The following is a 26,773-nucleotide window of genomic DNA, read 5'->3' as shown; positions in this document are numbered from 1 at the left end:
TCCTGTCATAGAGGAAAAGCTTTCAGTGTTTCAACATTATGATGTTAACTACAAGTTTTACACATATGGCATTTATCATGCTGTTTCCTTCTATCCCTCATTTGTTGAATGTGTTTATTGAAAGGGGGTATTGAATTATGTCAAATGCTTTTTCTGCATCAATCATGATTGATAATCATGTGGGATTTTTCCTTTATCTTGTTAAAAGTGGTGAACTACAAGAACTGATTTTCGTATGTTGAAAAATCCTTGCATTACAGTATAAATCTCAGTTGGTCATCGAAAGTGATCTTTTCAATGTGCTATTAAATTCCACTTGTTAGTATTTTATCGATGTTTTCCACAATAATATATTCCTTAAGTACAATGGTCTGTAGTTTTCTTCCTCATGATGTCTTTTACTGGATTGAGAATCAAGGGAATGCTGGCCTAAAAAAAAAGAATTTGGAAGTGTCCCTTTCTCTGCCATTTGTTGGAAGAGTTGGAAGAAAACCGTTATTAATCCTTTAAATATTTGGTAGAGCCAGGCACCATGGCTCATGCCTATAATCCCAGCACTTGGGAAGCCAAGGCGGGCAGACTGCCTGAGCTCATATCAAGATCAGCCTGAACCAAAGTAAAACTCAGTCTCTAAAAATAGCCAGGTGTTGTGGCAGTCACCTGTAGCACCAGCTACTTGGGAAGCTGAGGCAAGATAATCACTTAAAACCCAAGAGTTTGAGGTTGCTGTGAGCTGTGAAGCTACAGCACTCTACCAGGGTGAAAAAGTGAGATTCTGTCTCAAAAAAAAAAAAAAAAAAAAGATAAATGTTTGGTAGAATTCACCAGTGAAGCTATCTGGTCCCAGGCTTTTCTTTGTTGTTTTTCATTAGGCCAAGTAAAGTGGCTCATGCCTGTAATCCTAGCACTCTAGGAGGCCAATGAGGGTGGACTGCCTAAGTTCAGGAGTTCAAGATCAGCCTAAGCTAGAGCAAGACCCTGGCTTTAAAAAATAGGTGGGTGTTGTTGTGGACTGCTGTAGTGCCAGTTACTTGGAAGCCTGAGGCAAGAGGATTGCTTGAGGTGTCTCCAAGAGAAAAAAAAAGGATATTTTTGATTACTGAATCAATCTGCTTACTAATTATAGGTCAGGTCTGCTCAGATTTTCTACTTCTTTATGATTTAGGTTTGGCAGGTATAAAGATAAACGATTTTCACTACGGTCTTTTCACAAGCCTAAAGAGATGATACAAACCAGAATCTCATGCTGTGATAAAGAGAGCATTAAGTATGGCCACAGAATAAAGAGTACCCCGTTTCCCCAAAAATAAGACATCCTCCGAAAATAAGACCTACTTGCAGAAAAGATAAGACGTCCCCTGAAGACCTAGCGCATCTTTGGGAGCACACCTTAAAATAAGACACTGTCTTATTTTCGGGGAAACAGGGGTAGAAGCAAAATACCATTAAAGAGTTTTTGGAACCAGCAGTCGGATTCAATAACATTGGAGGAAAGGAGCAAGTTCAAAAGTCATAATGCAGCATTTATGATATATATACATTTAAATAGAAGTGAGAAACAATTATACTCTACAGTAAGAAAAGCAAGGAGTAGAAGTATTTTCCATAAACATAAATGAAACCCAGAACTGTGATTTGATTATTTTATACACATAAATTCATACCTATTTAGCCCTTCACCTATAGGTGGTTTTTGGTTATCATCTACGTAGACAATTACTTCTTTCCTTCGAATATGCACAATGTCATCCAAATTTAGATTTGTCAAATTCACATCTCCTTCAAAGTAGATTGAACCATAACCTGCAAATCAGAGCAAACAGTTGAAAATTCATTCTGTACGAAGGTTAATATCTATTTTGCAACTACTATGATTAAATAATCAAACAGAAGTACCAATAGCTTAAATTTAATTATCTATTTTTTTATTATTAAATCATAGCTGTGTACATTAATGCAATCATAGGGCACCATACCATTTGACATATTTTCATCACATAGCCTTCGTGGAAATTTTAATTATTATTTAAAATCATCCTGCAAATCCTAGAGTGAGTTATTTCCTCCAGAATATGGTAAGAATGGGGGACATAGGAAGTGATGTCAACTATATCATTTGATTTAACACCTGCATTTTTACAACACTTCTGCAAGCCTGAAAATAGCTTTCTTTTCTTTTTCTTTTTGAAGAGACAGAGTCTCACTTTATCACCCTCGGTAGAGTGCTGTGGCATCACACAGCTCACAGCAACCTCCAACTCCTGGGCTTAGGCGATTCTCTTGCCTCAGCCTCCCAAGTAGCTGGGACCACAGGTGCCCGCCATAACGCCCGGCTATTTTTTTGTTGCAGTTTAGCCGGGGCCAGGTTTGAACCCGCTACCCTCAGTATATGAGGCCAGCGCCTTACTCAGTGAGCCATAGGCACCACCTGAAAATAGCTTTCTTAAACCTCTTTCCAAGTATCTGTAACGCTGCTCTAATTATAATCCTTAAGATTGCAATTCCAAGTATCTGTAACACTGCTATAATTACAATCCTTAGTACCTAGCCTCCCCATGAGTTAAAATGTCTGAGCCCTTTTCTAATACAATATGGCAAGATAAAAATTTACCCCAAGAACATTAACTGTAATAATTTAATATGCAGCTGACTGTATTACACATCTCTTGTTAACTATTCAATTTTCTCATTCAGTATTTCTTGATATTTCCAGTATTTTCTTTACTTGTGGGAAATTTTATCAATATCAATTGGCATATCTAAGCCCGAGAATATTATATGAATATTATCAATTCAACAGGCATATCCAAGAATGTTATATGAATCTAGTCATTCTTCATTTTGTTACTTGCCAAAGTATCCACTATTTAGGCCACGGTGAGCCCAAATGTAGGAAATGATTCAGCTAAAAGAGCTTCCCTTAGTTACAAAAACAAGGTACAAATCTCTAGCTTATATATTTACTCCTAAAATCACACTCACCTTTACGACCAATAGTGAAGTCAGAGACAATGCACTCTCCTTTTTCATTGGTAATTTTTGCAAGGTCATCCATAGATGGAATAGTGTAGTAACCAACCTTGGTGAGAACAATTCCTATGACCAAATTAAAAAAAACAAAACAAAAAAACACTATCACACTATTAATTTATAACTTTTTTTTTTTTTTGAGACAAGAGACTCACTGTGTTGCCATGGCCTCAGCCTAGCTCGTAGCAACCTCAAACCCCTGGGTTCAAGTGATCTTCCAACCTCAGCCTCCTGAGCAGTTGGGGCGAAAGGTGCCCACCACAACACCTGGCTAATTTTTTCTATTTGTAGTAGAGACCAGGTCTCACTCTTGCTCAGTGTGGTCTCAAACTCCTGAGCTCAAGTAATCCTCCGTCCTTGGCCTCTCAGATTGCTAGGATTAAGGGCATAAGTCACTATGCCCAGCTGCTCTTTTCCTTTCTTAAAAATTTTCTATAAAATGAACGTTTAAAAAGATTACCTGATATAATCAGTAAGTTATTATATAAAGAGAAAGTATATAGAAGTACATATTAAACTGGTTTTCTAACACACACCGTTCTCAGGAGAAACTATGTTTTTAGGATTTATAATCAAGAAAGTTGGAGGAACATACATATTATAGCATATCACAGACTCTGAAAACTTGCAGTATAATCAAGTCTATTAAACTTTGCTTAACTTACTGTTCCCAGAGTTAATTAATCACATAATACCTTTTCCCCAGAAAAATATGAGGTTTATTTACCATGAACGAACAAGCAGAATTTTGAAATAATAACATACTTACACTAACAGGCATTATCTGAATTACTGAAGCCAAAATACACATAAAACAGAATACTTCTTTTAACTAGATACCCATTAAAATCCTTCACTATAAAAGGCATTCCATAAAATACCGTGGGAAAGGCTTACTACACTTTTGGTTTTATTTTACACATATAGATACCAAAACCCAAGGTGGAAATAACTTGCCTTGTACCTTGTATTGCTATTTAGTAGTAGAAGGTGGAGATAAAATCCAAACTCAATACTTTATGCTTGATAGCCAACTCTCTTCAATAAACCTCTTGTACTTTCAAATTTACACTCCCAAATAGAGCTAAAATAAAGATGAAAAATCTCCAAGACAAAGTCCTATATAAAAATGGAAACTTAAAGGCCTGCACTTGGTGTTACTAAGAAAAGCATCAAATAGGTAGATTGCAGGGATGTCTATATGTGACATTTGATGACCAAAGCAAAAAAAATACTAAAGTGGAAGAGTTTCAGAATGCATCTAATCCAAAATTAAGGACCAAAAGTGGAAAACAAGACTAAAAAAATTCAAAGAATGTAATGAAACACATTGCTATACTTATTTTAGCCACTCCTTGTCCCATTGTAATTAGATTATAGGTTGTTGGTGGTGCCTGTAGCTCAATGGGTAGGGTGCCGGCCATATACATCAAGGCTGGCGGGTTTGAACGCGGTCAGGCCCAGGTAAACAAGAACAACTGTAACAAAACAAAACAACAACAACAAAATAGCTACTGGGAGGCTGAGGCAAGAGAATCACTTAAGCCCAAGAGTTTGAGGTTGCTGTGAGCTGTGACGGCACAGCTCTCTAACGAGGGAGACATAATAAGACTCTGTCTGAAAAATAAATAAATAACTAGATTATAGGTTGAGTTGCTGTCTAAGAGAAAGTACCTAACCCACACATCATATCAAACTCCAAGCTCTAGCAATGGCCACTTGTATTATTTGCTTCATCACTGGCAAAGTTTAGAAGGGAGTTGTAAACTGAGTGGCAGCAAATGTTAGTGAGCAAACTACAAACAATATAAAACTTACTAATTGAAAAAAAGATGTAGTACCATAATAAATTTACGTAGATACTAACATAGAGATATACCACTAGCAATTTTCTTTTCTTTTTTTTTGAGACAGAGCCTCAAGCTGTCGCCCTAGGCAGAGTGCCATAGCATCACAGCTCACAGCAACCTCCAACTCCTGGGCTCAAGTGAGTCTCCTGCCTCCGCCTCTCAAGTAGCTGGGACTACAGGTGCCTGCCACGACGCCTGGCTATTTTTTGGTTGCAGCCGACATTGTTGTTTGGCGGGCCCGGGCTGGATTCAAAGCCACCAGCTCAGGTGTACGTAGCTGGCGCCTTAGCCACTTGAGCCACAGGTGACGAGCCACCACTAGCAATTTTCAATGTAAAAGTACAAAGTTTCCTTAGAGAACCAAATAACGAGAAGCTACTTACGAAGGCAACTAGATAAACCAGATACATGAAAATTTTACAGGTATTTCAAGAATGACTATAAACCAATGGGCCATATGGGTTGGCTCACACTTGCATTTCAACACTTAGGGAAGCTGAGGGAGGAGGACTGCCTGAGGGCAGGAGTTTTAAGACCAGCCTAAGCAACATAGCAAAATTCTATATCTGCAAACCAAGTCAAAAAATTAGCCAGGTGTGGTGGTGCAGGCCTTTAATCCCAGCTACTCAGGTGGCTGAAGGTGAGAAGATCATTTTAGCTCAGGAGTATGAGGATGAAGTGAGCTATGATCAGGCCATGGCATTCCAGTCTGGGTGACTGGAGACAGCAAGATACTGGCTTTTAAAAAAACTAAAAAAAAAACACAGCTAAGGACATGACAATTAAAGCAAATAGACAACCTTCAGAATGGGAAAAGATATTTGTCTGTTATGAATCTGACAAAGGGTTGATAACTAGAATCTACAGAGAACTCAAATTAATCAACAAAAAAAGAGCAAAGAATACCATCTATCACTGGGCAAGATACATGAACAGAACCTTCTCCAAGAAAGAGACAAATGACTAACATATGAAAAAATGCTCATTATCATCAGAGAAATACAAATCAAAACCACCCTCAGATATCACCCAAGCCCAATGAGAACATCCCACATCACAAAGTCCTAGAGTGGCAGATGCTGATTCAGATGTGGAGAGAAGGGAAAACTTTTACATTGTTGATGGGACTGTAAACTGATACACCCTCTGTGCAAAGAAGTATGGACAATCCTCAAAGAACTCATATTAGACCTCCCATCTGATCTTAAAATCCCACTAGGCATCTACTCAGAAGAAAAAAATCATTTTTTCATGAAGACATTTGCACTACCCTGTTTCCCCAAAAATAAGACAGTGTCTTATTTTAAGGTGTGCTCCCAAAGATGCTCTAGGTCTTATTTTCAGGGGACGTCTTATCTTTCCTGTAAGTAGGTCTTATTTTCAGAGGATGTCTTATTTTCAGGGAAACGGGGAAGATTTTATGGCAACTCAATTTGTAATTGCCAAGATGTAGAAACAATGTAAACAACCCACTAACTCAGGAATGGATTATCAAACTATGGTGTATGTGTGCCATGGAATACTATTCAGCCATAAAAAAGATGAAGACTTTACAGCTTTCTGTATTACCCTAGATGGAGTTGAAAATCAGTCTTTTTAGTAAAGTATCATAACAATGAAAAAGCAAGTGTCCAATGTATTCAATACTAATATGAAGCCAGCAGACAATCTAATACACATCCACATTATAGAAAAACTCAATTCAAGTTGAGGGGGCAGGAACAAGGGAAGAGGGAGAGGGAAGAAGAGAAGGGAGGGGATTGGGGTGCTCCCATTTAACCTCTTGGATGTGGAACACAACTACAAGAGGGAGTCTAACAAATGAAAACATGTAACCTAGTTGTTTATACCATCACATTAACCTAAAATAAAAATAAATGAATAAATATTAAAAAATGAAACAAAAAAGCCAATCCAAATGTTAATAAAGAATGAACAAGATGTGGCATATTTCTATAATGGAATATGACATTAGTAATTTAAAAATACTCCAATTTTGTAATTTGTATTGTTTGTTTAATGGATTAGTCTTTGTTGAAAGTGGGAACACATCATGAATAAAATAAAAAAAAAATTACACTGAATCACTGACAACAGATATATTATAATTCTATTTATATGAAGTCTAGGAATAGGCTAAAGTAATCCATATGACAGAAACCACAACCATGGTTAACATCTGGAAATTGGGACTTTTAGGGTGAAAACTATTCGGGGTAAAAGTTCTCTATCTTGATAGGAATGTTGGAAACCTGAGCATCGTGTCAAAATTATTATTTTTTTATTTTTATTTTTTCATTGTGTCAAAATTAATAAAAATGAACACCTAGGGCAGCGCCTGTCGCTCAGTGAGTAGGGTGCCAGCCCCATATACCGAGGGTGGCGGGTTCAACCCCCCCCCCTACCCCCCAGGCCTGGCCAAACTGCAACAACAAAAAAAGTCGGGCATTGTGGCAGGCACCTGTGGTCCCAGCTACTTGGGAGGCTGAGGAATGAGAACTGCCTAAGCCCAAGAGCTATTGGTTGCTGTGAGCTATGATGCCATGCACTCAACTGAGGACAACAAAATAAAGGCTCTGTCTCAAAGAAAAAAAAAAAAACAAACACCTAAGTTCTGTGAACTTCATTACATGTAAATTTTACCTCAGCAAAAAAAAAAGGAATGTGGACCAAAACCCAAACAAGGGCGGCGCTTATGGCTCAGTTGGTAAGGCGCCGGCCCCATATACTGAGGGTGGCAGGTTCAAACCCGGCCCCGGCTGAACTGCAATCAAAAAATAGCCAGGCGTTGTGGTAGGCGCCTGTAGTCCCAGCTACTCCGGAGGCTGAGGCAAGAGAATCGCTTAAGCCCAGTAGTTGGAGGTTGCTGTGAGCTGTATGATGCCATGGCACTCGACCAAGGGCCATAAAATGAAACTCTGTCTCTACCAAAAAAAAAAAAAAAAAAAACCCAAACAAGAAGTTAAATTACACAAAAAAAGCAAAAAAGATGGAACACCCCAATTTTGTAATTTATATTGTTTGTTTAATGGATTAGTCTTTGTTGGAAGTGGGAAGCACAAAACTGAGGTGATAACCACAGCAATAGCTATCATTTGAAGGCCTATAAAAATGTCAGTCATCATGGTTCATATACCTAATTTAACTCAAATCTCAGTAATTAACACTCTCATTTTAATTAACTAACAAGCAACCTATCTGAGTTTAAAAAGCTAGGGAAAGTATCATGATAGTCTCTTTGCCTATAAACTTTAAATTACACCAGGGTGATTAAAGGCTTTTATCAATTTTACCTATTCCAAAGGTCAAAAAAAACTGTGAATTAGAAATCATGTAAGATATAATTACAAAGTGTTTAAACATTAACCTATATAAAATATGACGAAAACTTAAGTTCAGATAGCTGACTTCCTTTACAATGAAAAATCTATGACAGCTCTCTCCTCTCCTCTCTCTTCCTGTCTGTCTCAGTCTCACCGCCTCTCCCTTTCCTCTCTCTTCTCTTTTCTCCGCCCCCCCCTTTTCTCTCCTCCTTGGTGCTGCTCTGCAGTATCCCTCCCTCGCCAATAAAAACCTTTCGTACAAAAAAAAAAAAAATCTACGACAAAAGACAAACAAGTCATCTCAAGTGACTGCTAAGAAATTAACCATTTATCAATCTGAATCTGACCTGCTGGATGCATATGATAAGCATTATTTTCTATTTCCTCTCGGTCATCTTGTAGTGACTCATCATGGAAAGAGGTTTCTTCACTGCTTCCTTCCAGCCCATTTCGCAAAGAAGCACGCATGTTTAATGCAACAATGGTATCATCCGCACAGCTGCTGCTGTTATGTTTATTTCCAGCACTCTCTGGAGTTTGAGGAATGGGTTTGGCAATAGGATTAGTATAAAAACGTGACACTAGCGAATCATCATCTCCGTCCTGTTGATGGTTCTCCTCAACAGGTTTGCTCAAGAAACTAAACCTAAAAAGAGAAAAGAAAAAGAAAACTCAGTCCTTTGCAGTAGTAATAATAACAGCTAACCCATACTGATCTTTTACTAAGAACCTGACACTATTTGTTTTTTTTGTTTGTTTGTTTTGTTTTGCTTTTTGCAGTTTTTGGCCAGGGCCGGGTTTGAACCTGCCACCTCCGGCATATGGGGCTGGCGCCCTACCCCTTTGAGCCACAGGCGCCGTGCCACCTGACACAATTTGGGTAGTTCCCTATATTAAAAGTTCTTAATGTTTAAAAAAAAAATTCTTAATACTTATGGTAACCTTGTGAAATAGGTTACAATTATTTCTATATTTTACAGAAAAGGAAATTGAGGCATAGAAAAATCACCTGCCCAACGTCAAAAAGCTGTGAATTCTAGAGTTGAGATTTTAACACACTACTTGTAACTCTAGATTCTAGACCCTTAACTGTTACTTTTACAAACAAATAGATCTGACCATCTCAACTTTCGGTTTAAAAAAAAGTATGCTCTACTATGTAAATACTAATATGTTTGGTGGTTAATCAAGATTAAAAAAATTAAAATTTTAGATTTTTAATATTATAATCACTAAGGTATTTGAAAGGCTTTGTTAGTAAAAAAAAAACTAGAATCTTATCCAAACAGAAAAATATGAGAGTGTCAAGATGTACATATTAAGGATTTTTACTGATACATTATTTTGAATAGAACAATGACAAATAATCTAAATGTCCACTAACTGGTTGAGATGCCTTACATTCACAATGATTATACATTTACTAAAAAAGAGGCAGGTAAAGTGCAGTGGCTCATTCCTTTAAAATCTGGCACTTAGGGAGGCTGGTGTGACAGGTACTTGAGGACAGAAGTTAGTCCAAAGCCTGCTTGGGCAACATAGAAAGACTCTGCCTCAGGCCCGGTATGGTGGCTCACACTGTAATCCCTGCACTCTGGGAGGCTGAAGCAGGTAGATTGCCTCAGCTCAGGAGTTTGAGACTAGCCTGAGCAAGAGCGAGACCCTGTCTCTACTAAAAATAGAAAAAATGAGCTTAAGCAAACTCCTATAGTCTCAGCTACTTGTGAGGCTGAGGCATGTGAGCTACTTGTGAGGCTGAGGAACGCTTGAGCCCAAGAGTTTGAGGTTGCTGTGAGCTATGAAGCACAGCACTACCCAGGGCACAGAATGAGACTCTTTCTACACACACACACGTGAAAGACTCCACCTCTGAAAAAACAACTGTAAGAACTCAGCTAGGCATGGTGGCATGTGCCTATTAGTCTCAGCTATTTTGGGAGGATTGAGGCAGAAAAATTATGTGAGCCCAGGAGCTTTAGGTTGCAGTAAGTAAGCTATGATGACTCTACTGCCTTTTAGACCAAGCAACAGAGCAAGACCCCGTCTCGAAAAAGCATAAAAGAAGCAGATATCTAAAGAGATTTATAATAAAAGGAAATAATCAGGTCACAAAATGTATCTTTCATACACACTCTTTACAATGAATCAATATCTAGCTATATGAGTATAATGAAAAAGAAACACATTCCTAATGGTGAAAAACGTCTACCAATAGAAATTAGTGTATATGCTTTTGCTTCCTCCTTTATATACTCCATACTATCTATTTTGTTTCTTACAATGATTATTTATCACTTTAATAATCATCACAGACCACTGTCAAAAGCATGCTAGCCATGTCTAAAAACAACATACATCAATTCCAAAGTAGTTCCACACAATATAATCATAATTCCAATAATTTTTAGGCTTAAGAATTCAAGAAGGAAAAATAGAATTTAATTTGTAGACATTTATAAGGTATAATACTTCTATGCAATGTTCAACAAACTTTATAAATTTTCATAAAATTCTAATTTCAGAGGCTCTTCAAACAAGAGGGCTCTCTAACTGACAGCAACTCAAAATAGAATTCAGTTTACCTCTCTCCATTTTCTGGATATTCAGATGGTGAGGCTAGATCTTCTGAATCACGATTAACAGGAGAAAAGAGATTGCTATTATTGAGGTTCTTCAAAACCAGCTTCTTAATGCTCTTCCTATGAATAAAGACCAAAAAGAAAAAAAAAAAAGTCAGGCATATACTTACGCCACAAACATATCTTAAAAACTGAAGTCCAAAAGTGTACATCTGTTCAAATCTCATATATGTTACATGAGTTAACAAATTTCATTTATAAACTCTGTTTAGAAGTTTACAACCAATTTTTTTTATTTTTATTTATTTATTTTTTTTAAGTCTAAAAATAAAACTTTGTTTGCTAAAAAAAAAAAAAGAAGTTTACAACCATCCTCCTTTTAAAAGCACTCAATGAATACTCTGGTTTCTCTTCAGATCGCGTAAATCTTTTGCCTTTTACAAAAAGCACTCAATGGGCCTTTTCTAATGACCCATTGAGCTGTCAAGAAAGGGCAGATTAAAAGCACTGTTTCTGGGTGAAGTGGCAGCATTTTGTGTTGTTTTACTTCAATCAGTGGTGTAACAAGATGTTTTGGGGGATTAAGGGCTTAGGCATGGAGTCAAGGGAGAGGCTCTGGAAGTGTTCCCAAAATGGTATACTGGGAGAAAGTGCCTAATAAACTCTCAAAAAAAAAAATTAAGAAAAAAATAAAAAAAGTTTATAACCAGAACATAAGGCCTCAAATACATCAGGGCGTCCTCAAACTTTTTAAACAGGGGGCCAGTTCACTGTCCCTCAGACCGTTGGAGGGTTGGACTATAGTTTAAAAAAAATAAACTATGAACAAATTCCTAAACACACTGCACATTCTTATTTTGAAGTACAAAAACAAAACAGGAACAAATACAATCACACCAACTCATGTGGCCTGTTGGCCACAGTTTGAGGACCCTAGTGTTTGAAAGAGAAAAACATTCGAATCAAAATAGGAAATCTGGGCCAGGTGTGGTGGCTCACATTTGTAATCCCAGCACTTTGGGAGGCTAAGGCAGGAGGACTGCCTAATGCTAGCAGTCCTGAGACTACCCTGCGCAACAGACCCTGTCTCTTAATTAATAAAACAAAAATAAGAAATCTCCATAATAATCCTCTTCCTCTGAATCTCATTGGCATTCTACCCAGATACTCAGTTCACTCCACACTACACATTTCAAGTATTTCTATACGTTTTTCTTTTTAAATCCTTTCTCTTCTCCCATCTTAGACTGAATAAATTTAAAAATTAAAATTAAATTAAAAATTTAAAAATACCCACTACCTAGGCAGCCCTCCCTTCCTCCTCTCCCTCTTTTTTTTTTTCTCCTTGAGACAGAGTGTCACAATATTGCCCTCAGTAGAGTGTTGTGGCATCACAGCGCACAGCAATCTCAAAGTCTCAGGCTTAAGCAATTCGTTTGCCTCAGCCTCCCAAGTAGGTGGGACTGCAGACACCTGCTGCAAAACCTGGCTGTTTTTTCTTACCGTTGTTGTCACAGTTGTCATTGTTTAGCAGGCCTGGGAGGGGGATCAAACCAATCAGCCTCGGTGTATGTGGTGGCACCCTACTCACTGAGCTATGGGCCTGAACCTCCTTCTCTTTTGTTCTTTTGAGACAGAGTCTCACTTTGTCACCCTTGGTAGAGTGCCATGGCGTCACAGCTCACGGTAACCTCAAACTCTTGGGGACAAGTGATCCTCTTGCCTCAGCCTCCCGATTAGCTGGGACTAGAGGCACCAACCACAATGCCTGGCTATTTTTGTTTTTTGCTTTTGTTTGTTTGTTTGTTTTTTTTTTTTTAGAATCAGGGTCTCAGGTGGTGCCCGAGACTCAGTGAGTAGGGCACCAGCCCAATATACAGAGGGTGGCGGGTTTGAACCCGGCCCTGGCCAAACTGCAACAAAAAAATAGCTGGGCATTGTGGCGGGCACCTGTAGTCCCAGCTACTGAGGAGGCTGAGGCAAGGGGCCCTAACCACAAGAGCCGGAGGTTGCTGTGAGCTGTGATGCCATAGCATTCTACCGAGGGTGACAAAGTGAGACTCTAGCTCCAAAAAAAAAAAAAAAAAAAGTATATGACATTGTCATACATTTAAATAATTTATATATTACTTTTACATTAATATTTTGTTATTTATGTTTACAAAAATAAACTTACTTGGGCATGAAAGCTCCATTGGCTAGGGATGGTTCATCATCATCCAATCCATCAAAGAGATGTGACTTGGCTGTGCCTGTTGTTTGCAAAGCCTTTGGTCTCACTCTAGTGGCAGGGCGGGGTGTCAATTTATAATGAGTAGGTGTAGTAAGAGCCTTCTGGGCTGCTGGATTTGTTGGTTTCAATCTCTGGAAAACAAAAGAAAATCATCAAGGAAAGTTCTGATTTAATTTAAATGTATAGCATTGGCCTTAAAAATTAGAAGAACAGAATTTCGACCTTATTTCTGCTGTTCACTCCCTAAATACCTCTTGAAGTCTCAGCTCTCAATAAAAAAAAAAAGTGTTGGCTTGACACCTGTAGCTCAAGCAGCTAAGGAACCAGCCACATACACCAGAGCTGGTGGGTTCGAATACAACCCAGGCCTGCCAAACAACAGTGACAACTACAACCAAAACACAGCGGGCGTTGTGGCAGGCACCTATAATCCCAGCTACCTAGGAGGGTGAGGCATGAGAATCACTGAAGCCCAGGAGTTGGAGGTTGCTGTGAGCTGTGATGCAACAGCACTCTACCTAGGGCGATAACCTGAGGCTCTGTTGCCAAAAAAAAAGAAAAGAAAAAGTGTTATCACCCAATTTAGCATAGCACTGTGGCTCATGCCTGTAATCTAGCACTTTGGGAGGCCAAAGGTGAATTGCTTGAGGTCAAAGCTTCAGACCAGCCTGAGGAAGAATGAGACCCCATCTCTACTAAAATAGAAAAGCTGAGGCAACAGGATCAATTAAGCCCAAGAGTTGGAGGTTGCTGTGAGCTATGACGACGCCATGGTGCTCTACCAAGGGTGATAGCTTGAGACTCTGCCTCAAAAAAAAAAGAAAGGAATGTTTCAGATTTGAGACTTTGGATTTTGAAACTATACATACAATTACACTCCCTATTTGAGCATTCCAAATGCAGAAATCCAAAATGCCCCAACAGGCATTTCCTTTTGCTCAAGATTTCAGATTCTGGAGCATTTTGGATTTCACGTTTGGGACACTCATCCTATATGTATATATGTATGTTATGTGTGTGAATACTAACAGGAATGTCACTTTCTGCAATTTTTACTCATCTTCCCACCCTCCATTTCAATGGATTTGTCTGACAACTTTTAAAATGCAATTGAGATACTAGATTTGAAAAGTGTTTGGTAAACTGGGAAGTAGCAGGGAAGTAAATTATTAACATACTTTGTCCATTCTCTTCATTCTATGAAATAGAATTTTGCTTGCAATAGTTTTGCTTTGTAAAACAATGAAAATGTTTTTGTTCACAGTAAGAAACAAATGGCATCACAAAAATCCTAAGACCTAGAGAATATTTTTCAATTAAATAAAAAAGCGCATTCTTTAAGTAAAAGTAAGACTAAGCAACTTCTATGCAATCCAAATTCCTCTGAAAAAAACAAACTGATAATTAACTTTATTAAATCCATCTTTTAGTAAATATTAACAAGTATCATGAGTCAAACATCATGTACTGGGAGTAAAAATACTTTTCCTGATTCTTAAGGAAACTACAAGTTAGTGAAGAAACAACTAAACTAAAATGTCAAGTTCATATAGATGGCACCTCTACCATGTTTCTTTTTTTTTTACTAAATCATAGTTGGGTACATTAATGCGATCATGGGGCACCATATACTGGTTTTATATACCATTTGACATATCTCTACCATGTTTCTAAAGCATCTTCTCTCTGTCCCACATTTTGCTCCTAAATAGTATATACAAAATTATATAATCACTTCAAATAACAATGTCTATCATATCTAGCCTGTCACAATTTATTATCCTCTTCCTACTACAGACTATTCACGCTTTGGTAATAACGAATCTCTGTTCTTTCCAAATTTTTGTGACTTTTCTTTTTTCCTTTTTTGTTGAGACACAGTATTAGTTCATCACCCTCAGTACATTCCTGTGGCATCATAGCTCACAGCAACCTCAACCTTGTGAGCTGAAGTAATTCTCTTGCCTCAGCCTCCCACCCCAATGCCCAGCTATTTTAGAGACAGGGTCTCGCTTTGCTCAGGCTGGTCTCGAACCCATGTGTTTAGGCAATGGGTTCAGCCTCAGCCTCCCAGAGTGCTAGGATTACAGGTGTGAGCAACCATGCCTAGCCCAGTTTTTGTGATTTTCATAATTCTACATCTTTTGGAGGTATGCTTGACTTAGACCTGCCAATTTCTATGTATCTAGCCAATAAAATTAAATATTCCCTGTTCTGTAATTAAAGCCATACCAAATTCGCCCAAACATCTATGCTCTTCCCTCTATTTGTTTTTAAATAAAATAAAACTCACATAATATATAGTCACAACTTTAAAGCATAATATTCAGTGGTTTACAGAATATTTACGAGGTTCTACAACCATCACTATCTAACTTCAGAACATCTCCATCACTTCAAAGAAGAAACCCTGTACCTCCCAAGTCATCCCCTTACTCCTTTGGGATCATGAATCTACTTTTCTTCCTCTATGGATCTGGCTATTCTGGCCATGTTATATAAGTGGAATTATGTGGCTGGTTTCTTTACTCAGCACGTTTTCAAGGTTCAACCATGTTGTAGCATGTATCAGGAATTCATTCCCTTTTATGGCTGAATGATTATTCCACAATTCCACCTATAACATTTTATTTACCAATTCTTTAGTTGATGGGCTCTTCTCTCTATATACTGCATATACTGTATAAAGCCAGAACTACTTAAATGCTTAGAGGTCTGATGTTTCTCACTAGATGACAAGTTCTTAGAGAATAAGTTTTTGTTTATTTTCATACTCAGAACTAAACACAGTGACTTGCATGTATTTAGGCATCTAAAATTAGACTATGTGAATAACAGGTTTCCTCTAATCACAACTTATATTTACAATGCATTTTAAAAAGTACTTTAATATTCATATTTTCCTTATATGTAGCCTACAAAATTAACTGAAGAATCAGCTATTGGCTAAGAAAATGCCAAGAAGACTATGTTAACTAGTTTGATGAAAATATTTCAAATTTTATATAAAACCAGCACATTGCACCCCATGATTGCATTAATACATACAGCTATGATTTAATTAAAAATATATAAAAAGAAAAAGAATCAGCTATTGGGGCAGCGCCTGTGGCTCAAAGGAGTAGGGCAATGGCCCCATATACCAAAGGCAACAGGTTCAAACCTGTCCCCAGCCACAAACTGTAAAAAAAAAAAAAAATAAAGAATCAGCTATTGATAGGGCAGCACCTGTGACTCAGTGGATAGAACGCCAGCCCCATATACCAAGGGTGGCCGGTTCAAACCCGGCCCAGGTCAGCTAAAACAGCAGTGACAACTGCAACAAAAATAGCCAGGCGTTGTGGCAGGCACCTATAGCCCCAGCTACTCGGGAGGCTGAGGCAAGAGAATGACCTAAGCCCAAGAGTTGGAGGTTTCTGTGAGCTGTGATGCCACGGTACTTTACCAAGGGCGACAAAGTAAGACTCTGCCTCAATAAAAAAAAAAAAGGAATCAGCTATTGATTGATGGTTCGGTGCTCACAGCACAGTGGTTATTATGGCGCCAACCCAGGCCAGCTAAAACAAGGACAACTAAACAAAAAAAGCCGGGCATTGTGGTGGGCACCTGTAGTCTCAGCTACTTGGGAGGCTGAGGCAAGAGAATCTCTTAAGCCTAAGAGTTAGAGGTTGCTGTGAGCTGTGACACTACGGCACTCTACCCAGAGCAACATAGTGGGACTCTGTCTCAAAAATAAATAAATAAATAAAAAAAGAACCAGTTATTGGGCCATTGCATTTGTAGTCTCAGCTACTCCAGAGGCTAAGCAGGCAGACTGCTTAAAGTCTAACAGTTCAAGCCAGCACGGGCAATACAGCAAGACCCATCTTAAAAAAAACCAAAACCAAACCAAATAAAAATGAACAAAAAAATCCCAAACAGGCTGGGCTCAGTAGCTCATGTCTGTAATCTGAGCACTGTGGGAGGCCCCCCCAAGAGAGAAGATTGCTTGAGGTCAGGAGTTCACGATCAGCCTAGGTAACACAGTGAAACACTATCTCTGCAAAACGTAAAAAAACATAGTGGTGCCTGCTTATAGTCCCAGCTACTCAGGAGGCTGAAGCAAGATTTCCTAAGCCCAGGAGTTTGAAGTTGCTGTGAGCTATGACCCCACTACTGCACTCCAGTCTTGGTAATGGAGCAAGACTCTTAAAATAAACTAACAAATAAGAAAATAAGAATAACAGCTAAAGGATAAATGATTTAATAATTTCTGTTTGCTAAGTAACTTACTATGGGCCAGGTATATGTTATCTTATTTAATCCTCAAAACTGAACATTATTATTATTCCCATTTTATGGCTAAAGAAATAGATTCAGAAGGCAAAGTGACTTTCCAAAAATCTTGGATCAAACGGACCAAAGTGTGAATTTATTTATTTATTCTGAGACAATCTCAAGCTGTTGCCCTGAGAAGAGTACCGTGATGTCACAGCTCACAGCAACCTCCAACTCTTAAGCTTTAAGCGATTCTCTTGCCTCGGTTTCCCAAGTAGCTGGGACTACAGGTGCCTGCTACAACGTCTGGCAATTTTTCTGTTGCAGGTGTCATTGTTGCTTTAGCTAGCCTGGGCCAGATACAAACCCGCCAACCTCGGTGTATGTGGCTGACGCCCTACCCACTGAGCCACCGGCACTGCCCAAAGTGTGAATTTTTAACACCATATCACAGTGAACAAAAAATCATTTGTCATTAGAGTTATATGAGATTAAAACAAAGCCACTTTGAAAAATAAAAAAAACTAAGTCACTTTGAAATCAGGAGGTGTAAGCTAGGCATACTGGCTCAGGCCTGTAATCCTAGCAGTCTGGGAGGCCATGGCAGATGGATCACTTGAGCTCAGGAGTCTGATGCTAGCCTGAGCAAGAGTGAGGCCCTGTCTATTCTTTTTTTTTCTGAGACAGAGTCTCACTATGTCACCCACAGTAGAGTGCCGTAGCATCACAGCTCACAGCAACCTCCAACTCCTGGGCTCAAGTGATTCTCTTGCTTCAGCCTCCCTACTAGCTAGGACTACAGGTGCCTGCCCCAACGCCCAGCTTTTTTTTTTTGTTTTAGTTGCCATTGTTGTTTAGCAGGTCTGGGCCGGGCTCGAACCCACCAGCCCCAGTGTATATGGCTGGCACCCTAACCACTGAGCTACAAGGGCCGAGCCCCCGTCTATTCTAAAAACAGAAAAATAAGCCGATTGTTATGGCAAGCACCAATAGTCCCAGCTACTCCAAAGGCTGAGGAAAGGGAATTAGTTGATCCCTAGAGTTTGAAGTTGCTGTGAGCTATAATGCCATTGCACTCTACCAAGAGTTACAAAGTGAGACTCCATCTCAAAGAAAAAAAGAAAAGGAAAGAGAGAGAAAGATTAGGAAGTATAATTTTGATTTTGTCAGTTAAGAGCATTATGATTTGAAGAATGTCAGCCTCTCTGAGCCTTAGTTTGCTTAACTATAAAATAAGAAGCATAGGGTGGTGCCTGAGGCTCAGTGGGTAGGGTGCCAGCCCATATACCAAGGGTGGAGTGTTCAAACCAGGCCCCGGCCAAACTGCAACAAAAAAATAGCCAGGTGTTGTGGCAAGTGCCTGTAGTCCCGGCTACTCAGGAGGCTGAGGCAGGAGAATCACCTAGGCCCAGGAGTTGGAGGTTGCTGTGAGCTGTGACATCACAGCACTCTACCAAGGGGAACGAAGTAAGACTCTGTCTCTACAAAAAAAAAAGAAATGTAATACTTCTCTTATTTCTTGTAGGCTGCTGAAAACCCTTAGCCCTAATCTTTCTTCAGTGCAGTTCCCATTTCACTATTTGTCAGGCTGTCTTCCAGATATAGCAAAAATAATTACCCCCAGCTTTGCTTATCCCTTAATCTACATGGGCAAGAAATTACAACCTATACATTGAGTTTCTCTTTCTCTGAGAAGATAGTACATATTATACAGACGCATCCTTAAATTTACCTCTTCTTTCTTTTTAGGGTCTGACATTGGATTCCGGAAGAGAGGTGAGTCTCCAAAAGGTGAGTATGTTAGACTATTGAGGTGCTGCTGGAGAACAGCCTGCTGGGCAGCAGAAGCATTTGGATCTGTCAGAGCTTTAAAAAGGAAAAAAAAAGGTAAGACCAAGGACCTAATGCATTTATAGCAAGCAGAGAACTAAGCACTGTTTTTAAAGAAGTGGTCATCAAAATGTTTAGACTCGCTTAGTGGCATCATTAGGGGGTGGGGTAGGGTGGAAGCGTGGAGGAAACCTTGAAGAAAATCTAGAGTCAATAAGCTCACAGGATAAAAGATATAAAGTGGCATTTATAACCAAAAATACACATGTGAACTTACTCAGAAGGTGTTCATTGTCACGCCAACGAAAAGTTAACCTTAAAGAAATATTTTATATCTCCCTATCACTGGCACAATTGTAAAAAGAAGCTATAGTCTAGAAACATTATAGATTGGTTTAATCTGTCTAAAGAAAACAACAAGACAGTACACAGGGCAAGTATTGCTTTTTACATTTTCTGACTCAGTAAAGTTCAATCATGAAAATTTAACTCAAAGGCTTTATTAAACTAGAAACCAATTATAGAAAAATTACTCAGTGCTCACTGCACATTATCCAGTAACAGCCAAGATTTGGAAAACAACCTTAGTCCAACACGACATTAACAGTTGTAAAATTCATAACACATGAACACAGTGGGTCATGTAGTTATTAAAAAATAAAATGACAATTAGACTCATTGCCGAAACATGAAAGTATCTTTGACTTCATAAGTGCAAATTCCAAAATAACCAAAGATATAGAGGAAGAAAGCAGCACACAGACGATGAAAATGATTGTCACGGCATCCCTGTATGTTAGTTATATTTAATATTCATATTATAATTAAATATACATCGAAAGGAATAAATGATCATCCAGTTAGTCTAATTGTCTCTCAAAATGTAAAAACATTTGTTACCAACTACAGAGAATTTAGGGAATACATAAATAATGAAGACTATATTAATGATCTACAATTGTACAAAGTGAAAAAAAAAAAAAAAAGGCAACAAAACCATCTGCAATATACCTTGACTGATGGAACCTCTTTTCAAGATAAAATAAACCTTTGCAAAAATAGTGATCAACAATCAAATGACACTAAGGTCATTTTAGAGGCTAAAATATCACTTTTTTTCCTTATAAACATTTTGAAAGGGCGGCCCCTGTGGCTCAAGGAGTAGGGCGCCGGTCCCATATGCCGGAGGTGGCGGGTTCAAACCCAGCCCTGGCCAAAAACCACAAAAAAAAAAAAAACATTTTGAAATAAGGCTAAACCCAAAATATAATAAGATAATCCACATTAAAAGAGTGCCATAAATTTAAAAAAAAAAAAAATTTTTTTTTTTGAGACAGAGTCTCACTACGTTGCCCTGGGTAGAGTGCCGTAGTGTCACAGCTCAGAGCAACCACAAACATTTGGGCTTAAGCGATTCTTTTGCCTCAGCCTCCTGAGTAGCTGGGACTACAGGTGGCTGCCACAACATCCAGCTATTTTTGGCTGCAGTTCTCATTGTCATTAGCAGGTCTGGGCCAGGCTGGAACCTGCCAGCCTTGGTGTATGTGGCCAGTGCACTACTCACTGAGCAAGGGGAACCAAGTCCATAAATAAAATATTTTGAAAAATCTCACAATGGCTCGGCGCCCATAGCTCAGTGAGTAGGGCGCCAGCCACAAACACCAAAGGTGGCGGGTTCAAGCCCAACCTGGGCCTGCTAGACAATGACAATTGCAACCAAAAAAATGGCCAGGCATTGAGGTGGGAGCCTATGGTCTCAGCTACTCGTGAGATCAAGGCAAGAGAATAGCTTGAGCCGTAGAGTTTGCAGTTGCTGTGAGCTGTGACACCACAGTACTCTACTGAGAGTGACACAGTGAGACTCTGTTTCCAAAAAAAAAAAATCTCTCCATGAATGCAGAGGGACACAAAAGCAGTATTAATAACAACAAAAAACCCAGAATAGGCAGCTAAATAGCTAAATTAATGAGTAACAGTAGCTTTCTTAGAATTTGTATTCATTATATACTAAAACACTGCTGATACTTTAGACAGTGCAAATTTGATCAGAATTTGAAATCTAGAAGAGATGTCAATTTAAAGAGCATTGAGTACATCATCTATTCAGAATGTTCCTAAACCCAATGTAAAACTATAGGCTAACAAAAAATATAGAAAAGTGGGTTTTGTTGACACACAGTATTACACATTAATAGCATAGTGTTATTCTGGGGACTATGAAGGAGATGCAAGAAAACTTTTAAGAACTCCTATTTTTTTATTTTTATTTTTTTGCAGTTTTTAGCCGGGGCTGGGTTTGAACCCGCCACCTCCGGCATATGGGGCTGGTGCCCTATTCCTTTGAGCCACAGGCGCTGCCCCTAGAGAACTCTTATTTACTTTGGTCATTTTGTTACCTGACGGCCAATTACTGATTTTTAAAAATCACTCAGCCAGGGCGGTGCCTGTGGCTCAGTCGGTAAGGCGCCGGCCCCATATACCGAGGGTGGCGGGTTCAGACCCGGCCCCGGCCAAACTGCAACCAAAAAATAGCCGGGTGTTGTGGCGGGCGCCTGTAGTCCCAGCTACTCGGGAGGCTGAAGCAAGAGAATCGCTTAAGCCCAGGAGTTGGAGGTTGCTGTGAGCTGTGTGAGGCCACGGCACTCTACCGAGGGCGATAAAGTGAGACTCTGTCTCTACAAAAAAAAAAAAAAAAAAATCACTCAGCCATTTTTATCATTTAACAAGCACAGGCCACCTGGAATTGCTCAAAAAAATTAAATGTGGGGCAGTGCCCATAGCTCAGTAGGCAAGGGCGCTGGCCAAATATACCTAGGGTGGCAGGTTTGAACCCAGCCCGGGTCTGCTAAGCAACAATGACAACTGCAACCAAAAATATGCTGGGTATTGTGGTGGGCACCTGTACTCCCAGCTACTTGGGAGGCTAAGGCAAGAGAATCACTTAAGCCCAAGAGTTTGAGGTTGCTGTGAGCTGTGATGCCACAGCACTCTACCCACTCTACTAAAAAAAAAAAAAAAAAAGTTAAAACTGTCTTTAACATTCAAATGCAGGCCGGGCACTGTGGCTCAAGCCTATAATTCTAGCAGTCTGGGAGACCTAGGTAAGAGGACTGCTTGAGCTCAGGAGTTCAAGATCAGCCTGAGCAAGAGTGAGACCTTGTCTCTACTAAAAATAGAAAAACTAGCCAGGCATTGTGGCAGGCCTATGGTCCCAGCTACTCAGGAGGCTTAGGCAAGAGGGTTGCTTGAACAAAGACTTTGAGGTTGCTGTGAGCTATGACATCATGACACGCCACCTGAGGGTAGAGTGAGACTCTGTCTTAAAAAAAAAAAAAAAAAGGACGGCGGTGCCTGTGGCTCAGTGGGTAGGCTGCCAGCCCAACAGACCGAGGGTGGCAGGTTCAAACCTGGCCCTGGCCAAACTGCAACAAAAAAATAGCCGGGCGTTCTGGCAGGCACCTGTAGTCCCGTTATTCAGGAGGCCGAGGCAAGAGAATCGCCTAAGCCCAGGAGTTGGAGGTTGCTGTGAGTTGTGTGACACCATGGCACTCTACCAAGGGTGATAAAGTGAAACTCTATCTGTATAAAAAAAAAAAAAAAAGGAAAACGAAAACGGCTTGCTGCCTGTACTACAGTGGTTATGGCGTCAGTCACATACACGGTAAAGTGGCAGGTTCAAACAGGGTCTGGGCCAGTTAAACAACACCTAAACAATTGCAACAAAAAATAGCTGGGTGTTATAGTGGGCGACTGTAGTCCCAGCTCCTTCGGAGGCTGAGGCAAGAGAATCACTTAAGATTGTTGTGAGCCATGCCGCCATGGCACTCTACTAAGGGCAACCTAGTGAGACTGTCTCAAAAAAAAAAACAAACAAAAAATGCGATTAAAGTGTGTAAGCAAGTTCTTATTCTTTTATGTATAAATATAAAACTTTCTGTATGTTAACTTTTTTTTTTTTTTGACACAGAGCCTCAAGCTGTCACCCTGGGTAGAGTGCTGTAGCATCACAGCTTGCGGCAACCTCCAACTCCAGTGCTCAAGCAATTCTCGTGCCTCCACCTCCCAAGTAGCTGGGACTACAGGCCCTCGCCACAACGCCCGGCTATTTTTTGGTTGTAGCCGTCATTGTTGTTTGTTGGGCCCAGGCTGGATTCGAACCCACCAGCTCAGGTGTATGTGGCTGGCACCTTAGCTATTTGAGCTACAGGCGCCAGGCCAACTTTTTTATTCAAGATACAGAGAAGACAGCTGATGTGTTAGCAAAAAAAAAAAAGAAAGTACTACTTACGCTACTACTTCTCTTATATACACTCTAAAGTATCTCCTCCTAACTTAGTACCTTCTAAGAATCTGATGCAAAGATGCACATCCTACAAACACAATTTATTTTAAATGTACATTAATGTAAATGTATACAATTTAGTATTAAATTCTTGTGTCAAGAACTTTTAACTGGCTTTAGAAAAAAGAGATGGATTATTAAAAACCAATCAAAAGGAGAGAAAGAAGGAGGGAGGGGTGGGGAAAGCAGAGAGGGAAGCAAAGAGAGGGAAGGAGGGACGGGGTGGGGCCTTGGTGTGTGCCACACCATTTGGGGGCAAGACACGATTGTAAGACAGACTTTACCTAACAAATGCAATCACTATAACCTGGTTTCTTATATCCTCAATGAATCTTCAACAATTAAAAAAAAAAAAGATAAGCTTCTTTTCCGACGAAAACACCAAATGGCAGATGACGCCAGTGCAGCGGGAGGGCCTGGAGGACCCAAGGGCCCTGGAATGGGAGGCCATGGTGGTTTCCGTGGAGGCTTCGGCAGCGGCATCCGTAGCCAGGGTCAGGGCCGGGGCCGAGGCTGTGGAGCTCATGGAGGCAAGGCCGAGGACAAAGAGTGGATGCGGGTCACCAAGCGGGGTCGCCTGGTCAAGGATATGAAGATCAAATCCCTGGAGGAGATATATCTTTTCTCTCTGCCCATTAAGGAATCTGAGATCATTGATTTTTTTCTTGGGGGCATCTCTCAAGGATGAAGTTTTGAAGATTATGCCAGTGCACAAAGAGACCCGCGCTGGTCAGTGGATCAGGTTCAAGGTGTTTGTTGCTATTGGGGACTATGATGGTCACGGTGGTCTGGGTGTTAAGTGTTCCAAGGAAGTAGCCACTGCCATCCGAGGTCCCATCATCCTGGCCAAGCTCTCTATTGTCCCAGTGCGGAGAGGCTACTGGGGGAATAAGATTGGCAAGCCTCGCACTGTTCCTTGCAAGGTGACAGGCCACTGTGGCTCTGTGCTGGTACGTATCATCCCTGCTCCTAGAGGAACTGGCATTGTCTCAGCGCCTGTGCCTAAGAAGCTGCTAATCATGGCTGGGATTGATGACTGCTACACTTCAGCCAGGGGCTGCACTGCCACCCTGGGCAACTTTGCCAAGGCCACTTTTGATGCCATTTCCAAGACCTACAGCTATCTCACTCCTGATCTCTGGAAAGAGACAGTGTTCACCAAGTCTCCTTACCAAGAATTCACTGACCATCTTGTCACGACCCACACCAGAGTCTCTGTGCAGAGGACCCAGGCTCCAGCTGTGGCTACAACATAGGATTTTTATACAATAATAAAGTGAATTGAGTCTGTTAAAAAAAAAAAAAAAAGATAAAAGTACATACCATTGGAAAAAAAAAAGTCAAAAAAGGCTCGGGCCCTGGCACCTGTGGCTCAAGTGGCTAAGGCACCAGCCACATACACCTGCGCTAGTGGGTTCGAATCCAGTCCAAACAATGACGGCTGCAACAAAAACATAGCCTGGCGTTGTGCCAGGTGCCTGTATTCCCAGCTACTTGGGAGGAGGAGGCAGGAGAATCGCTTGAGCCTAGGAGTTGGAGGTTGCTATGAGCTGTGATACCATGGCACTATACCCAGGGCGACAACTTGAGGCTCTGTCTCAGGGACAAAAAAAAAAGGCTCGGCATCATAGCACAGCAGTTATGGCATCAGCCAATACACCGAGTCTGGTGGTTTCAACCTCAGCCCGAGCCAGCTAAACAATGACAACTGCAACAAAAAATAGCCGGGCGTGGCAGGTGCCTGTAGTCCCAGATACTTGGGAGGCTGAGGCAAGAGAACTGCTTAAGCCCCAGAGTCTGAGGTTGCTATGACCTGTGACGCCACAGCACTCTACGAAGGGCAACAAAGTGAGAGTCTGAAAAACAGTCAGTCAGTCAAAAAGCTATCCAAGTAAAAAATGATATTTATGCTGCCTCTTAATAAAAGCAATGAAAAATAAGGAAAAGTAAAATTAAAATATCATCTATAATGATAAAGCTGTGTATAACATTCATACAGAGATCAATTTAAATTTTAATTCACCTCCTCTCTCTATAAAGCTTTATTAAAATGCATGGCTAAAAATAATTAAAATTTTTCTATATAAGCCACAATGAAAAGGGAGGCAGAAAATTAAGAAATGAGAAGATATAGCAATTTTATAGGGGAAAGAAGTAGACAGAGGAGTGAAGGCAGGAAAGATTAAACTACGCTCAGAGTACACTCAAAGTGGAATATACTTGACCCATGAACAACATAGGTTTAAGGTTTATTGGGTCCACTCTTTTACAGATTTTCTTCCACCTCTGCCACTCAAGAAAACAAGACAAAGTCTGGGCACCTTAGCTCACACAAGTAATCCCAGCACTGTGGGAGGCTGAGGCAGGTGGACTGCCTGAGCTCACAGGTTGGAGACCAGCCTGAGCCAGAGACTCCACCTCTAAAAATAGCCGGGTGTTGTGCTGGATGCCTGTAGTCCCAGCTATTCGGGAGGCTGAGGCAAGAGAATCGCCTGAGCCCAAGAGTTTGAGAATGTTGTGAGCTATGGACGTCATAGCACTCTACTGAGGGTGACAATGTGAGACACTGTCTCAAAAAAAAAAAAAAGGCAAGACAAACCTGGGGTACAGCTGCATGATCACAGCTCAATGCAACCTCAAACTACTAGGCTCAAACCATCCTTCTACATCAGGTCTCCAGAACTGCTCATATTATAGACATAAACTACCACACATGGATAATTTTTCAAATTTTGTTGTAGACACAAGGACTCTCTATACTGCCCACGATGGTCTTGAACTTCTGGCCTCAAGCAATCCTCTTGCCTTGACCTCTCTAAGTGCTGGGATTTCAGGCATAAGCTATGCCCAGACTGATTGCCTGATTTTCTTTTCTTTTTTTTTTTTTTGAGACAGAGCCTCATGCTGTCACCCTGGATAGAGTGCCGTGGCATTACAGCTCACAGCAACCTCAAAATCCTGGGCTCAAGCGATTCTCCTGCCTCCGCCCTCCCAGGTAGCTGGAACTACAGGCACCTGCCACAATGCCCGGCTATTTTTTGGTTACAGCCATCATTGTTGTTAGGTAGGCCCGGGCGGGATCTGAACCCTCCAGCTCAGGTGTACAAGAATGGTGCCTTAGCCACTTAAGCCACAGGCGCCAAGCCATCCAGCCTAATTTTCTTAATAACACTTTCTTTTCTCTAGGTTATTTTATTGTAAGAATACAGAATATACTGCACATAACATACAAAGCATATTATTAATCAAATGTTTATGTAATCAGTATGCTTTGGGTCCACAGTAGGCTTTTTTTGGGGAAAATTATATACAGATTTTTGACTATGCAG

At 40.2% G+C, this 26,773-nt stretch overlaps 1 protein-coding gene, 1 non-coding gene and 1 pseudogene across 4 annotated transcripts in view; 2 read left to right on the top strand and 1 right to left on the bottom strand.

Moving 5' to 3' along the window:
* The window catches only part of NUP98 (nucleoporin 98 and 96 precursor), a 140,291-nt gene that overhangs the window by 50,944 nt on the left and 62,574 nt on the right, over positions 1–26,773 (bottom strand). For all 3 annotated transcript variants that reach the window (XM_053560822.1, XM_053560823.1, XM_053560824.1), the window contains exons 13-18: positions 19,005–19,138; positions 12,959–13,146; positions 10,786–10,902; positions 8,551–8,849; positions 2,983–3,096; positions 1,665–1,803 (exon numbers count right to left, since the gene is read on the bottom strand). In XM_053560822.1, coding sequence (XP_053416797.1) covers positions 1,665–1,803; positions 2,983–3,096; positions 8,551–8,849; positions 10,786–10,902; positions 12,959–13,146; positions 19,005–19,138 — 991 coding nt within the window. The remainder of the gene's footprint in view (positions 1–1,664; positions 1,804–2,982; positions 3,097–8,550; positions 8,850–10,785; positions 10,903–12,958; positions 13,147–19,004; positions 19,139–26,773) is intronic.
* Positions 11,215–11,351, top strand: LOC128566222 (small nucleolar RNA SNORA21). The gene has a single exon (XR_008374508.1). It is a non-coding gene; the product is annotated as a small nucleolar RNA SNORA21 (small nucleolar RNA).
* Positions 23,830–24,701, top strand: LOC128564884 (40S ribosomal protein S2-like; annotated as a pseudogene).

This window comes from Nycticebus coucang, chromosome 14 (assembly GCF_027406575.1).
Source record: "Nycticebus coucang isolate mNycCou1 chromosome 14, mNycCou1.pri, whole genome shotgun sequence".
Taxonomy (NCBI): domain Eukaryota; kingdom Metazoa; phylum Chordata; class Mammalia; order Primates; family Lorisidae; genus Nycticebus; species Nycticebus coucang.
This window is presented reverse-complemented; position numbering and strand designations above follow the sequence as displayed.